This window comes from Aquarana catesbeiana, linkage group LG09 (genome assembly GCF_042186555.1).
Source record: "Aquarana catesbeiana isolate 2022-GZ linkage group LG09, ASM4218655v1, whole genome shotgun sequence".
Taxonomy (NCBI): Eukaryota; Metazoa; Chordata; class Amphibia; order Anura; family Ranidae; genus Aquarana; species Aquarana catesbeiana.
The window spans coordinates 39140585-39154475 of NC_133332.1; the positions used below are offsets into that span (position 1 = coordinate 39140585).

Here is a 13891-nt window from a genome sequence, read left to right on the forward strand (position 1 = left end):
GCTGCCTATCTGTGCCCACCAGTGCCACCTATCATGGCCACATATCAGTGCCACCTATCAGTGCCCATAAGTGCGGCATATTCGTGACTCCTCATCAGTGCCACCTAATCAGTGCCCATAAGTGCCGCCTCATCAGTGCCACCTCATCAGTGCCCATCAGAGCAGCCTATCAGTGCCCATCAGTGCCACCTCATCAGTGAAGGAGAAAAATGACTTATTTACAACATTTACTGACAAAAAATAAGAACAACTTTTTTTTCCAAAATTTTTGGCCTTTTAAAAAAAAAAAATTAAAAACCCAGAAGTGATTAAATACTACCCAAAGAAAGCTCTATTTGTGTGAAGAAAAGGATAACAATTTCACATGAATACAGTGTAGCATGACCGCGCAATTGTCATTCAAAGTGTGACAGTGCTGAAAGGTGAAAAATGGCCTGGGCAGGAAGGGGGTGTAAGTGCCTGGTATTGAGGTGGTTAAATAGTTTCAAAAAAATCACAGCGGCTACAGACTGAAATTGAAATGTAAATTTTATTATGTTAAATTCATAAATGGCTTGTGCAGCAATTTTGCAGACTTTATTAAATGTTTTATTGTAAGTTGGGTTCTCCTTTAGGCACTCAAATGGATTCCCTGGAAAACAAGAACACAACAGTATTTATATGTTTAAAACATAAACTATAACTCGTGCTAGGTGAAAAATAATAATAAAGTAAGACCGCAGCTGCTGTTGCAAAGGTACTAAAACCTTGTGGATAGAATAAACAGTGATAACAACGCTAGCGGAATAATGACACAATGTGATACCATGTAACACACTAAGAAAAAGAAATAAAGTGCTCAGTGCTTTCAAATGAAATGATCAGTGAACAAATAATATAAGCGCTAGTGATAGCACAATGTGATCCCATATATCACACACTAAAAAAATATTGCATATTAAAATGCTGGGTGATTGCGATAGTAAACAATGGTGATGAAAAAGTGCCTCCGATCAGATGATATCACCTCTTGTGACCCCACTCACCGGAGTTATTGGACCCTCAGCTTTGCAGTCCAGGGGTCAACTGGGCTTAGAGTTTTTTTGGGAGGTAAGACACCGATATCAATTTCTCAGAGGTGATGGGTCTCAGCAGGATCCAGGATAATTTAGGACATGATGAGGCAAAAGAGAGAGAAAATACATGTGAAGGACCGCCAGTACACAAAACACACTGCGCTGCTAACGAGTATCACTCACGAGACATTAGGCAAAAACAGGCATCAGCGTTTTCCGGGTTCGCACCATCCGCGTGCGTTCCATGGGAACGGGAAGTAGCGTCACTGGTTCACTACTTGATGACGCCCTGGAGGAGGGGCGAAATGCGTCAACATAATTTCAGTATAGTGAACCAGTGACGCTACTTCCGGTTCCCGTGGAACCCACGCGGATGGTGCAAACCCGGAAAACGCTGATGCTTGTTTTTGCCTAATGTCTCGTGAGTGACACTCAGCAGTGCAGTGTGTTTTGTGTACTGCCGGTACTTCACATGTATTTTCTCTCTCTCTTTTGCCTCGTCATGTCCTAAATTATCCTGGATCCTGCTGAGACCCATCACCTCTGAGAAATTGATATCGGTGTCTTACCTCCCGAAAAAGCTCTAAGCCCAGTTTGACCCCTGAACTGCAAAGCTGAGGGTCCAATAACTCTGGTGAGTGGGGTCACAAGAGGTGATATCATCTGATCGGAGGCACTTTTTCATCACCATTTATGTTAATGATGGATGAGTATATCCCGGTCACTTAAGAATATCTGAGAACAGAAATCTTGTAAGGGGAAGTGTGGAGGGGCATCTTTCTGTACCAGCCATGATATGGAGGGGAATATTTGGATGAAGCTTAAAGAACAAATTCACTTTTAGTGAAGTAGTTCCTTCTTAAATGTTTCCCCTTCAGTGGAAGTCACAAAATGAAATACTTTCCTTCAGCCCCACTGCCCAGATCTTCACTGTGCCACCCTGCCTGGCTCTGCACAGCTATTGTATAAAAAGTCATTGCCGAAGCTATTCATTTCTATGGCTGGGGCCTCACAGTATATGACTGCCAATGAGGGGGAAATCACCCATTAACCCTTTCAATGCCAGAGCCATTTTTGCATTTTGTGTACACATGTTTAAAAGATAATTTTAAGACCTCCTCTGTAACTCAAAACTGGTAACCTGTAAAAAATGTATTCTCTAGGGGGTCTGAAAAAAATATATAATGTTTTGGGGTTCTAAGTAATTTTCTAGCAAAAACAAAAACAGATTTTAATCACTTGCCGACCGCTGCATTCTGAAATACGTCAGCAGCGGTGGGCAAATGGGCTTATGTGTACGTCCCCCTTAAATTGGGTGGCTATTGGGCGCGCGCGTGTGCCCGCCGCATACAGCGTGACCGTGCCTGGTGGGTCCCGCAAGTCCCCCGGTCTCCCGGCGATCATGTCACGGAGCTGCAGAACGGGGAAGTGCCTATGTAAACAAGGCATTTCCCATTCTGCCTTGTGTCATGACAGAGATCACTGTACCCTGTCATTGGGAGCAGTGATCGCTTTCATGTGAGTTGAAGCTCATCCCCCCTTACAGTTAGAATCTCTCCCTAGGACACACTTAACCCCTTCATCGCCACCTAGTGGTTAACCCCTTCCCTGCCAGTGTCATTTACACAGTAATCAGTGCATTTTTATAGCACTGATCACTGTATAAATGCCAATGGCCCAAAAAAGTGTCAAATGTGTCCGATGTGTCCGCCATAATGTCGCAGTCCCGATAAAAATCGCAGATCGTCGCCATTACTAATCAAAAAAATAATAATAAAAATGCCAAAAAACTATCCCCTATTTTGTAGACGTTATAACTTTTGCGAAAACCAATCAATATACGCTTATTGAAATTTTTATTACCAAAAATATGTAGAAGAATACGTATCGGCCTAAAAACTGAGGAAAAAATTAGTTTTTTTTATATATTTTGGGGGGATATTTATTATAGCAAAAAGTAAAAAAAAATGAGTTTTTTAAAAAATTGTCACTTTTTTTGTTTATAGCGCAAAAAATAAAAACCCCAGAGGTGATCAAATACATCCAAGAGAAAGCTCTATTTGTGGGAAAAAGCGGTTAACTTGTAAACACCAAGCCTGAAAAATAGGCCTGGTCCTTAAAACGGAGTTCCACCCAAAAATGGAACTTCCGCTGTCCGGATTCCTCCCCCCCTCCGGTGTCACATTTGGCACCTTTTAGGGGGGAGAGGGCAGCAGATACTTGTCTAATACAGGTAATTGCTCCCACTTCCGGCAAAAGATCGCCATGTCCGGCCCCTCCTCCGCCCCCCACCGCTCTCTTCTGGGAGACACACAGGTCCCACTCAGAACGTGCAGTGCGACTCGCCCGTGTGCAGTAGGGAACCAGGCTGTGAAGCCGCAAGGCTTCACTGCCTGATTCCCTTACTAGCAATGCTGGTGCCTCCACCCGGAGCCGTGGGATGGATTGGCTTCGGGTGAGGACATCGCGGGCGCACTGGACAGGTAAGTGTCCTTTTAAAAGTCAGCAGCTGCAGTATTTGTAGCTGCTTACTTTTAATTTTTTTAGGCGGAACTCTGCTTTAAGTAGTTAACAGGGACCCCACTTTATTGATGTAATTGAAGCAATTATAGGACAACATTAGTAACACTACAATGTGAGCTATCGGTAGGAGAAGACTGCTGCACACTTGGCACTGAATAAATGCCACATGATTTGCATTTTAGTGTGTGTTGAATGTACTTGAGTTAATGTGCGTTGACGTGATTTTTTTAATGTGTTGCATTGCATTACCTTGATGTAAAAATTTTAGAGCAGAAGACAAAAATATTTTAATTTATCCTTCTTAGCACACAGTATCCTGCAGCAGGCTGTGATGATCTGTAGTGAATTGCTCTGTGTTTAAATGCAGCATGTATTGTTTGCACCCCGCACACATCAACATGGTGCATTGCTATGAAATTAGCTTATTGGAAACAACAGATTTCAGCTTGTTATTTCATTGGGCTGCATTAATCAATGCAGCCCAACGGACATGGTGTTAATGGGCCCTCAAGCAAACCTTGCATGAAAATGAAAGATACTGTACTGCAATTAAGTAGACCCCCCACATGTAAACACAATATCAAAAATAAAATATTTATTTTTTAGAAAGTAAGTTACTTAAACAAGTTGTAAACCCTGTCAAAAAAACAAACAAACCTGTAAGCTCATTATGACATACTTAGAACGAAGCTCTCTCAGTGGCACCCGCACACCACTGAGACGGCTGACATTTTTCCCAGCGTTTCTTCTGGGTTTGTGGGCTCCGGTGCTGTGATTGACCAGAGTCACGATGACGTCACTCCCACTTATGTGCACGGGAGCCGGTGGTCACGGTACAGGGTCCTAAAGAAACACCACGGGCGGCCATTTATTTAGAACGCATGCTCCGATGACGTTGGCATGGCGTGTACAGTAGATATCGCCTAAACGGTGCAAGTTTAGGAGATATTTACAGGACCTACAGGTAAGCCTTATTATAGGCTTACCTGTAGGTACAATTGTGTTCAGCAGCCAAATCAAAGTCAGTCAGCCAATGAGGAGAGAAAGGGGGCGGGGCCAGGCCACGACTCTGTGTCTGAATGGACACAGGGAGCTGTGGCTCAGCTTGGGTGCCCCCCATAGCAAGCAGCTTGCTGTGGGGGCACTCAACAGAAGGGAGGGGCCAGGAGCACAGAAGAGGCAACTGAGAAGAGGAGGATCCGGGCTGCTCTGTGCAAATCCACTGCAACAGAGCAGGTAAGTATAACATGTTTATTATTTTTAACTAAAAAAAAAAAAAAAAAAAAAGGACTTTAGTATTACTTTAATTATAGGGCCACATTCTCATGAGAATGTGTAAGGTAAGCATCTTTCCCTTTGTTTTCTTTCTTTCTTTGTTTCTTTATTTCATGGGGATTATTAACCTCTTGCCGACCAGCCACCATCATTATACTACAGCAGGTCGGCACGATCCCGCGAACCGTCGTAATTTATACGTCGGCTCCTTTAAGCGGGATACCCGGCCACATGCGATCGTGGGCACGAGAGGCAGAACAGGTGTGTAAACACACAAATCCCTGTTCTGTTCTGTGAGGAGAGACAGATCGTGAGCTCCTTCTTCTAGTCAGTCCCTTCCCCCTACAGTTGGAAACACACACAGGGAACACAGTTAACCCCTTGATCGCCCCCTAGTGTTAACCCCTTCCCTGCCAGTAACATTTTTACAGTAATAAGTGCATTTTTATAGCACTGACGCTGTATAAATGCCAATGGTCCCAAAAATGTGTCAAAACTGTCCGATGTGTCCGCCATAATGTCGCAGTCCATATAAAAATCACAGATCGCCGCCATTACCAGTAAAAAAAATAAATAAATATTAATAAAAATGCTACAAATTAATCCCCTTTTTTGTAGACGCTATAACTTTTGCGCAAACCAATCAATATATGCTTATTGCGATTATTTCTTACCAAAAAAATGTAGAAGAATACATATCGGCCTAAACTGAGAAAAAATTGCTTTTTTTAAGAAAAAATGGGGATATTTATTATAGCAAAAAGTACAAATATATACTAAAGCTGGAGCGTACAAAGTCTGGTGCAACTCTATATTGAAATCAGCTTTCAGGTTGTATTGCCAAAGCCTAATTGAACAAGCTGAAGTTAGAAGCTGATTGGCTACCTTGCACAGCTGCACCAGATTCTGAGTGCTCCAGTTTTAGTAAATCCCCTCATTTGTGTTTTTTTAAATTGTCACTTTTTTTGTTTATAGCGCAAAAAATAAAAAAAACGCAAAGATGATCAAATACCACCAAAAGAAAGCTCTATTTGTGGGAAAAAAAAGGACGTCAATTTTGTTTGGGTGCAGCGTCGCATGACCGCACAATTGTCAGTTAAAGCGACGTAGTACCGAATCGCAAAAAATGGCCTGGTCATTGAGCAGCCAAATCTTCCGGGGCTGAAGTGGTTAGATAAATTTGATGCAAGGTCTGCTTTAAGTGAATTGCTCCTTTGGCTCACTGATGGAGCTAAATGACTGAGTGGGATCATCCAATAAGCCAGCAACATAACCTCATCCAGATTTGATGTAAAATCAGGTTTATGCAAATTGATTCCCTTATCCCTAGCTGCAATGGAGTTTAGGGTAAAAATAATTTATTTTGACTATCTAGCCATAGAAAGGATGAAATTTATCCCCTAGATGTGAGATGAACTTTGATCTCACCAAGACGTCAGAGAAAATTCTTGATCACTTTCAACAGTAACTACTTACCGGGTCAACACTATAGGGGTCCGTCTTGCCTGAAACTGAGAAATAAACATTTATCAAGGCAGCCCTATAGAATACGGTGACCATACTTTCACAATAAAGTCCTGGGACTCCCTACTGACCACACCCACATTTAACCACACCCACAAAAAAATCACTTGCGTGGGTTTCCTCCGGGTTCTTCTTCAAGGACATGCTGGTAGGTTAATTGGCTCCTGTCGAAATTGGCCCTAGTATGTGTATGTATGAATGTGAGTTAGGAACCTTAGATCGTAAGCTCCATGTGAATGTAAAATATATACGTAAAGTGGTGTATAAATTGACAGTGCTATACAAGTACCTGTAGAAAAATATTTAAACAATATAAAAACATGTATATGTTAATAATACCCATAAGAGGTATTCTGCCTGGCTTTATCATCAAATCATAGGGCAGTATGACAAAATTTTGCTCTCAATCAAAATGCAAATAAAGTACCAACTACTAAGGTACTTTTAGTACTAAAGTATAAAGTACTAACCACTACATGGAAATAACCTTTTCAAGTTTCTGTATACAAACATATATAAGATCATCACCGGTATTATCATGGAGTCAGTATGTAGATCTGACCAATTGCATTCTTTAATTTATTATACACCCCCCAAAAAATTGTCATAGACATCCTTTAGAATTCTGTTGGGTTGCTGCACAAAAATTGTTGGTGCTTGTGTCCAATTCATGTACCTGCCAGAGACCGGTGCATGAATCCCTCGGAGCCCAACACAGGGGTCAAACTGTCCATACTGGACACTTCTTCCTCAGTGCGCTCCCTCCCAGCCACTGCATCCATCATACTGACAGGTGCATGGCTCAGGAGTTTTGTAGTACGGTGGGTGGAACCTGATGGGGAACTGAGAACCTAGTTCTCCATCAGGTCCACCTTGTTGTTCATTGACAGTGGATGGCAGTGGGCAAAACTAAACTAAGGTTAACCTGCTAAGGAATTAGTCTCTTCATTATCCATCAAGCTCTGCCTACCCAACAGGGACTTTGACCCCTGTGATTCAAGTCAATTCTCAAATATGGGCCAATGACATCACCACTTTCCCCAGCCCCTTTGTTTACATTCAGTTTTGAATATCCCAGCTGACAGCTGGATGGGGCTGGGGATAGAGCCCTGTGCACATCCCAACACAATCATGCCTGACTGAGTACTGGTATACCTGTGTACGCAAGCATAGAGTTGGTCTTAACTGCCACTGGTTTCCTAATCTGCAAACTGGGGGTAATTGTTTAGAAATCTGTATCTGCCATTGCCAAAGGAAATTACTGCCAGAAAAACAGATGTAAATGCTTTATTGATCTTCCCCCATTAATTTCATTAGGACTTTATTTTTTTATGTTCTTAACCTAGAAGGCTTTTTCTTACCATTTCATTTGTGTCAAACTCTATAGGGGCCTGTTGACTGTTGGGTGTATGTAATTTGCACTTGTCTTTGGTTACCAATAGCAATGGCATTACTCTTCCTGTTTGACTTGCCAAGTAGACTTCTTACAGTATCTGTGCTTTATACCCCACATGTACTTTACTGACCCAAGTTTTTTTAAATACACCAGGACCAACATGCACCCCTTTGAATAACTTTAGACTAAGCTTAAAACAGTTGACACAACATTACTTTACATTACAAACATTTATTTTTAGAGTTTCTGCCAATACAGTCCAACATGAACAGTGTTCATATCCTAAACCCTAACTACAACTGAATGGTTGCCCAGGCATACCTCTACGAGGTAGTAGTCCTTTTTGGTGTCCTCCAAGTGCTGGTTGATCACCGGATCCCCAATGCCTCTGATAGACTGCGAGGTGCAGCAGTCCTCCTCCACAGAAATTAAAGCATGTCCTGCTTGGTGTGGCCCGTCCGACGATCCCAAACCCAGCTTTCCCGCATATTTATGTAGCACTACCCCTGTAGGGGTTTCAGATGACAGTATGTAACTTCCACACTTTCTCCAGACTCAAGGAACAGTCTTTAAGCTTGGTTTTTATCTTTTATTTTAGGGTAATAACTTGGCTGCGGATTAGGAATTATGGGATGCCCAACGTGATAGCAACAAAACCAGGGACAACTTCCTCCCTATGTACAACTCTGATTGATCTCCTTCTCTCTATACAACTCTGATTGATTCCTCTTCTAGCAGCTAACAGTCTTTGTTAGAAAAACAATAGCCCCCTATGGACTAAGAACTCTTAATTTCTTTAGAAAGTAGCACAAAGTGTTGTGAACTGCATTTTAGAGTACCTCCAAATCCCTTATAGACACTGACCCCAGTTCTACTACTGCAGGGAATGCCAGCCCACCTGGCTGCCTCTTCACCAGTCTACCCGACTGACTCTTCACCAGTCTACCCGACTAACTCTTCACCAGTCTACCCGACTGACCTGGAGATCTTCCAGGGCAAGGTTAAAGAAGATTTAAGCACACTGATATCTTCCAGAGAGACCTGCTACGTGTGGCAGTATCTCCCTTTGTAGGTCCCTGAACCATGCTGTAGTACTCACACTGTCGTCATTGCTCTTGCTGCCTCTCAGGGAAGACTCCTTCCATACTGCTCCTGTTGTCAGGATCCTCCCAGGCCAGCCTGGAGCCCCAACCTGAGGCAGAGCACCCCCCAGACTAGGAGGTGTGTCTCACAGGCCATCAACAGTCCCCTCAGCAGTCCATCTCCATCTTCCACCCAACTCCCCTGCCAGCATGACTCATTTATATTTAAGGGTTGGCTTAGCCCCATGCCAGGCCTACTGCCAGGGGATTGGCCAAACTCCCCTAAGAATGCAGAACAACCCTCCTGGCCTCTGCCTTCCAGCTTCCAGAATGGTCTCCAACTTTCCAGAACCAGGGGAAGGTATCAGAGAGTTCTCTGTATGAGTCACCCACCCCCGACCTAAAATAAACCCATGACCCATTTAAAGACTCACAGGCTTAAGCATGAGTCAGACATACATTTTCCTGCACTCTAGAGGGTGTTACAATTATACTACCGGTGGTAAGGGTGGATCCAAAAAAGCCCAGGAGCTGCAGCACACATATTAAATCTTTTCCCCCTTGCGTGGGCCGGTCAATAACTAAATGGGTGTGGTGCTTTAAAAAGTTGCTGCATCTTTCATGCCCTTTCATAAAAAAAGCATGTTCTATACAGTTCAATAGTAATGTACCTGAAACGCATGTAAAACACACCTAAAACACAGTGTACCTAAGATGCACCACACAAATGTGAACTGGCCTTTAGTGTCAGGGGCCTGAGGGCCCTCTGATAACTTTCATACCCAACATTATACTCAGTGCGGTGGATTTACTAAAGGCAAATAGACTGTGCCCAATGGAAGTGCAGTTACAGTCATTTTTCGCAGAGCTTAGTAAATGTGGTAAAGCGCTTCTGATTTCCATCATCCAATCACGTGTAAGCTTAAAATGCTGTTTTGTTTTTTTTCTTGCACCCGATTTCAAAGTGAAGCTTTACCACATTTACATTTACTAAAGAAAATTAGTGCAACTGCTCTTGCAAAGTGCACAGTCTATTTTCCATTTAATAAACCAACCCCAGTATGTCCCAAACTTACCATTCTAATGCAGAATATCATTATTAAAATAGAGATGAATGAAGAAGACAGCAAAACCAAACGCACTTTTACATCATATTTGGTGGGTTCTGAAAAGAACAATAATTAAATATTATTATGAATATGAATAAAAAAGAAATGATCCATTCTGCATAATAAAGCTGAACTCCAAGCAAACAGCCAAATACAAAGATGAAATACACATAAGGGAGTTGTTTTACCTGATAAAGTATTGATATTTCTCTACATCCAGGGCTAAGATTTACACTCAGCTCTTTCATACAACACAGCCCTGCCTGGCAGGACACAAAGCTGATCTTTGATCACTGCAGTTAACCTCCCTGGCGGTATGATTCTTTCGGATTTTAGGTGCTGAAAGCGGTACAATTATTTTGTATGGAAATTTGGCGTTTTATATTGTAGGTCTGTAATTCTTAACAATAACACACTTACATCTGTCCAAACAAGAGTCTAGTAAACATCCCGGGTATGATAACGTTTGAAACACAAAATCATAAATTATAATATAATAAATAAATATAAATAAAAAAAATAATAATATAATAATAATAAAATAAATTTCCCCATGATTCACTATCGCTCAATTCTGCAAGTGTTCTAATTTACTATCGCTGTTTTCTAGCTGGTCTAAAGCCACTTTTGACGTAAAGGGACACTGTTTGGTTGCTATGGACAATCTCAAGTTTCCAGGCAGAAAGAACAGTATATATAACATAAAACTGCATGCAGGGCATTGGACAAAGCACTGGGGACAAAAGGGATGTGAAATGATTTCATACAGTACTGTAATCTGTAAGATTACAGTACTGTATGTGTTATGATTTTTAAAATTTTTGAATTTGCCGCCAGGCTCCGCCCCTGGAGAGTGGCTCGGGGTTACCGCTAACGGTGCTGAAATTTAACCCCGAGCCACACTCGGGAATACCATCAGGGAGGTTAATTAACACTTACAGATCTTGTGTCTCCCCCAGCCTGTGACTGGACAGTGAAAAGAGAAGCAGCAGACTGATTAGTTAATTTCTCTGTCTCTCTGTTCTCTCTTGCTATCAGCATGTCTTATATCAGCACATGAACTCTACTGATTTGCTACTTGGGCTTCTTCTCGCTCTCCTGTTCTGAACTCTGCTACACAGTGGGGTGGATTTACTAACAGCAAATAGACTGTGCACTCTGCAAGGGCATTTGCTCCAGAGCTTAGTAAATGAGGAGAAGCTCTGATGACTTCCATCATCCAATCACATGCAAACAAAAATGCTGTCAGTTTTTTCCCCTGCGTGTGATTGGGTGTTCTTTGTAAAGTGAAGCTTCATCTCATTTACTAAGCTCTGGAGAAACAGCACTTCCAGTGTGCATATGGGTTGATTTACTAAAGGCAAATAGACTGTGCACTTTGCAAGTGCAGTTGCTCCAGAGCTTAGTAAATGAGATAAAGCTTCACAGCTTCAAAAAATCACAATCACCTGCAAGAAAACTATATTTATGCTTACAAATGATTGGATGATGAAAGTTAGCAGAGTTTCTGCTCATTTACTAAGCTCTGTAGCAATTGTACTTGCAGAGTGCACTGTCTCTTTCCCTTTAGTAAATCCACCCCATAGTCTATTTGCCTTTAGTAAATCAACCCCGGTGATCAGATGCTGATACCAAATCAAATTCAGGTACTTGTACTGCTTGCATTACAATAAAGTACATTTAATAATTTATCATAAACACAGAGCTTTATCTATAAGTCTTTTATTTCTGCCTGGAGTTCAAAAGTAGTGATTAAATGGGTTTTCTCTGATATATTCAGCCCCGTCGTGAGTCTTGTTATCTGCAAGGCAAAAATAGCGGTCCTTTTAAGCAGTCAGGTTTTCTTGTAACCACTCAATAACCTCCCTGGCGGTTTTCCCGAGTGTGGCTCAGGGTTAAAATTCAGGACCATTAGCGGTAACCCCGAGCCACACTCTGGATTACATCGCAGGATCCTGGTGTGGCTTTACTTACCTTGTCCCCGGGATCCTGCGATGTCCCCTGCTGTGTCTGCGGGCTCCGTCCTGCTCCGAAGCCTCTCCGTGCCAGGCTCCGTTCCCTGCGAGCGTTGCGACGCACGTGGGCGGAGCCTGGAGGCATATTCAAAAAATTGTAAAAATCATAACACATACGTATGAAATGATTTCACATCCCTTTTGTCCCCAGTGCTTTGGCCCATGCCCTGCATGCAGTTTTATTTTATATACGGTATATTGTTCTTTCTGCCTGGAAACTGGAGATTGTCCATAGCAACCAAAAAGTGTCCCTTTACTTCAAAAGTGGCTTTAGACCAGCTAGAAAACAGCGATAGTAAATTGGAACACTTGCAGAATTGAGCGATAGTGAATCGTGGGGAAATTTATTTTATTATTATTATTTTTTTTTTTAATAATTTATTTTTATTTATTATATTATAATTTATGTTTTTGTGTTTCAAACTTCATCATACCCGGGATATCTACTAGACTCGTTTGGACAGATTTAAGTGAGTTATTGCTAAGAATTACAGGCCTACAATATAAAACGCCAAATTTCCATGCAAAATAATTGTACCGCTTTCAGCACCTAAAATCCGAAAGAATCATACCGCCAGGGAGGTTAAACACAGTCCCAAAGACTGTTTGTTATCTGGCTTTTATTGTATATCTGGAAGAAAGGTAGTTTGGAGAGGGCACATCATGACCCAGCACTGGATTTTCAAGAATTCAAGTCATTCCCTGCAGAAGTTTATGAGCTCCTGTAGAGACAAGGCAAACTGCCCCGAGTTTGGTTTGAGCGGGGTATGGCAAACTTCAAAGAAGTTTGGAATGGATGCCCAACCTGAACCCCAATGAACTCAATGAGAGCCGAATCTGTTACATTAAAACTGCCCATTTTCTGGGCTACAAGGCAAGGGGGTGCCAAAAATAGCAGGGTGGTGGGCACTGCCCTGGGGAACAATTTCAAAAAATGTTTTAACCCCTTCACACCGACCGCATGCAAATATGCAGCCTCAGCTTGAAGGGGTTATAGCGGGATGATTCCTGCAGCTGCACACATCAACCCGGGACCGTTTTTAGAGCAAATGGTCGGCTTTCTTGGGATAACAACAGATGGGGCTAGCAGCCACTCGGCTGTTAGCCCAAGCAGTGGGAGGGGACATTCCCCCCCACTACCTTACATGGCTCGCCCAAGCTCTCCCATCCCACCGGGAGGCCCAAGTGACAGTTGGCATGTCTGCTGGCTGGCTGGAAACCTGAATGAAGCTGCAATCGGCTTTGATTGGGTCTCGGATCTAGTAATCTGGAAGTGATGTCATGACATCACTTCCGGTTTACTGAAGACTTAAGGGCACCTAATTTTAAAAAATGACAGCATTCAAAACAGCCAAACTTTGTGTTTTGAATGCTTTTAAGTGCAAAGGAGGGATTTGTGGTCTCATAGATTCCCGATCCCTCCATAAAGAGTACCTGTCACTGCCTATTACTGTTACAAGGGATTTTTACATTTCTTGTGACAGCAATAAAAATAATCAATTTTTTTTTTTAAAAAGGGACCGTGTAAAAAACAAAAAAAACAAAAACAAATCATAGTGCCCCATCCCTCCGTGCTCACACGCATAATAAGTGAACGCATACGTAAGTCGCGCCCGCAAATGTTCAAACCACACATGCGAGGTGTAGCAGCGATTGTTAGAGCAATAATTCTAGCACAAGACCTCCTCTGTAACTCTAAACTGGTAACCTGTAGAAATTTCTCCAATATCACCTATGGAGATTTGTAGCCTCCCTGACGGTTTTTCCAAGTGTGGCTCGGGGGTTAAATTTCAGGACCATTAGCGGTAACCCCGAGCCACACTCAGGATTACATTGCAGGATCCTGGTGCGTCGTTACTTACCTTGTCCCCAGGATCCTGCGATGACCCCCGCTGTGTCTGCGGGCTCCGTC

The 13891-nt window shown here is 42.4% G+C and overlaps 1 protein-coding gene across 3 annotated transcripts in view; it reads right to left on the reverse strand.

Annotated features, from left to right (window-relative positions):
- Positions 1 to 510: 510 nt before the first annotated feature.
- Positions 511 to 13891, reverse strand: part of LOC141107527 (zinc-alpha-2-glycoprotein-like) — a 48653-nt gene continuing 35272 nt past the window's right edge. For 2 of the 3 annotated variants that reach the window (XM_073598321.1, XM_073598323.1), the window contains 3 exons: positions 9932 to 10020; positions 6330 to 6364; positions 511 to 631 (listed from right to left, as the gene is read on the reverse strand). In XM_073598321.1, the coding sequence (XP_073454422.1) occupies positions 619 to 631; positions 6330 to 6364; positions 9932 to 10020 (137 nt within the window). In that variant the 3' untranslated portion in view covers positions 511 to 618. The remainder of the gene's footprint in view (positions 632 to 6329; positions 6365 to 9931; positions 10021 to 13891) is intronic. The other variant, XM_073598322.1, reaches the window with a different exon arrangement.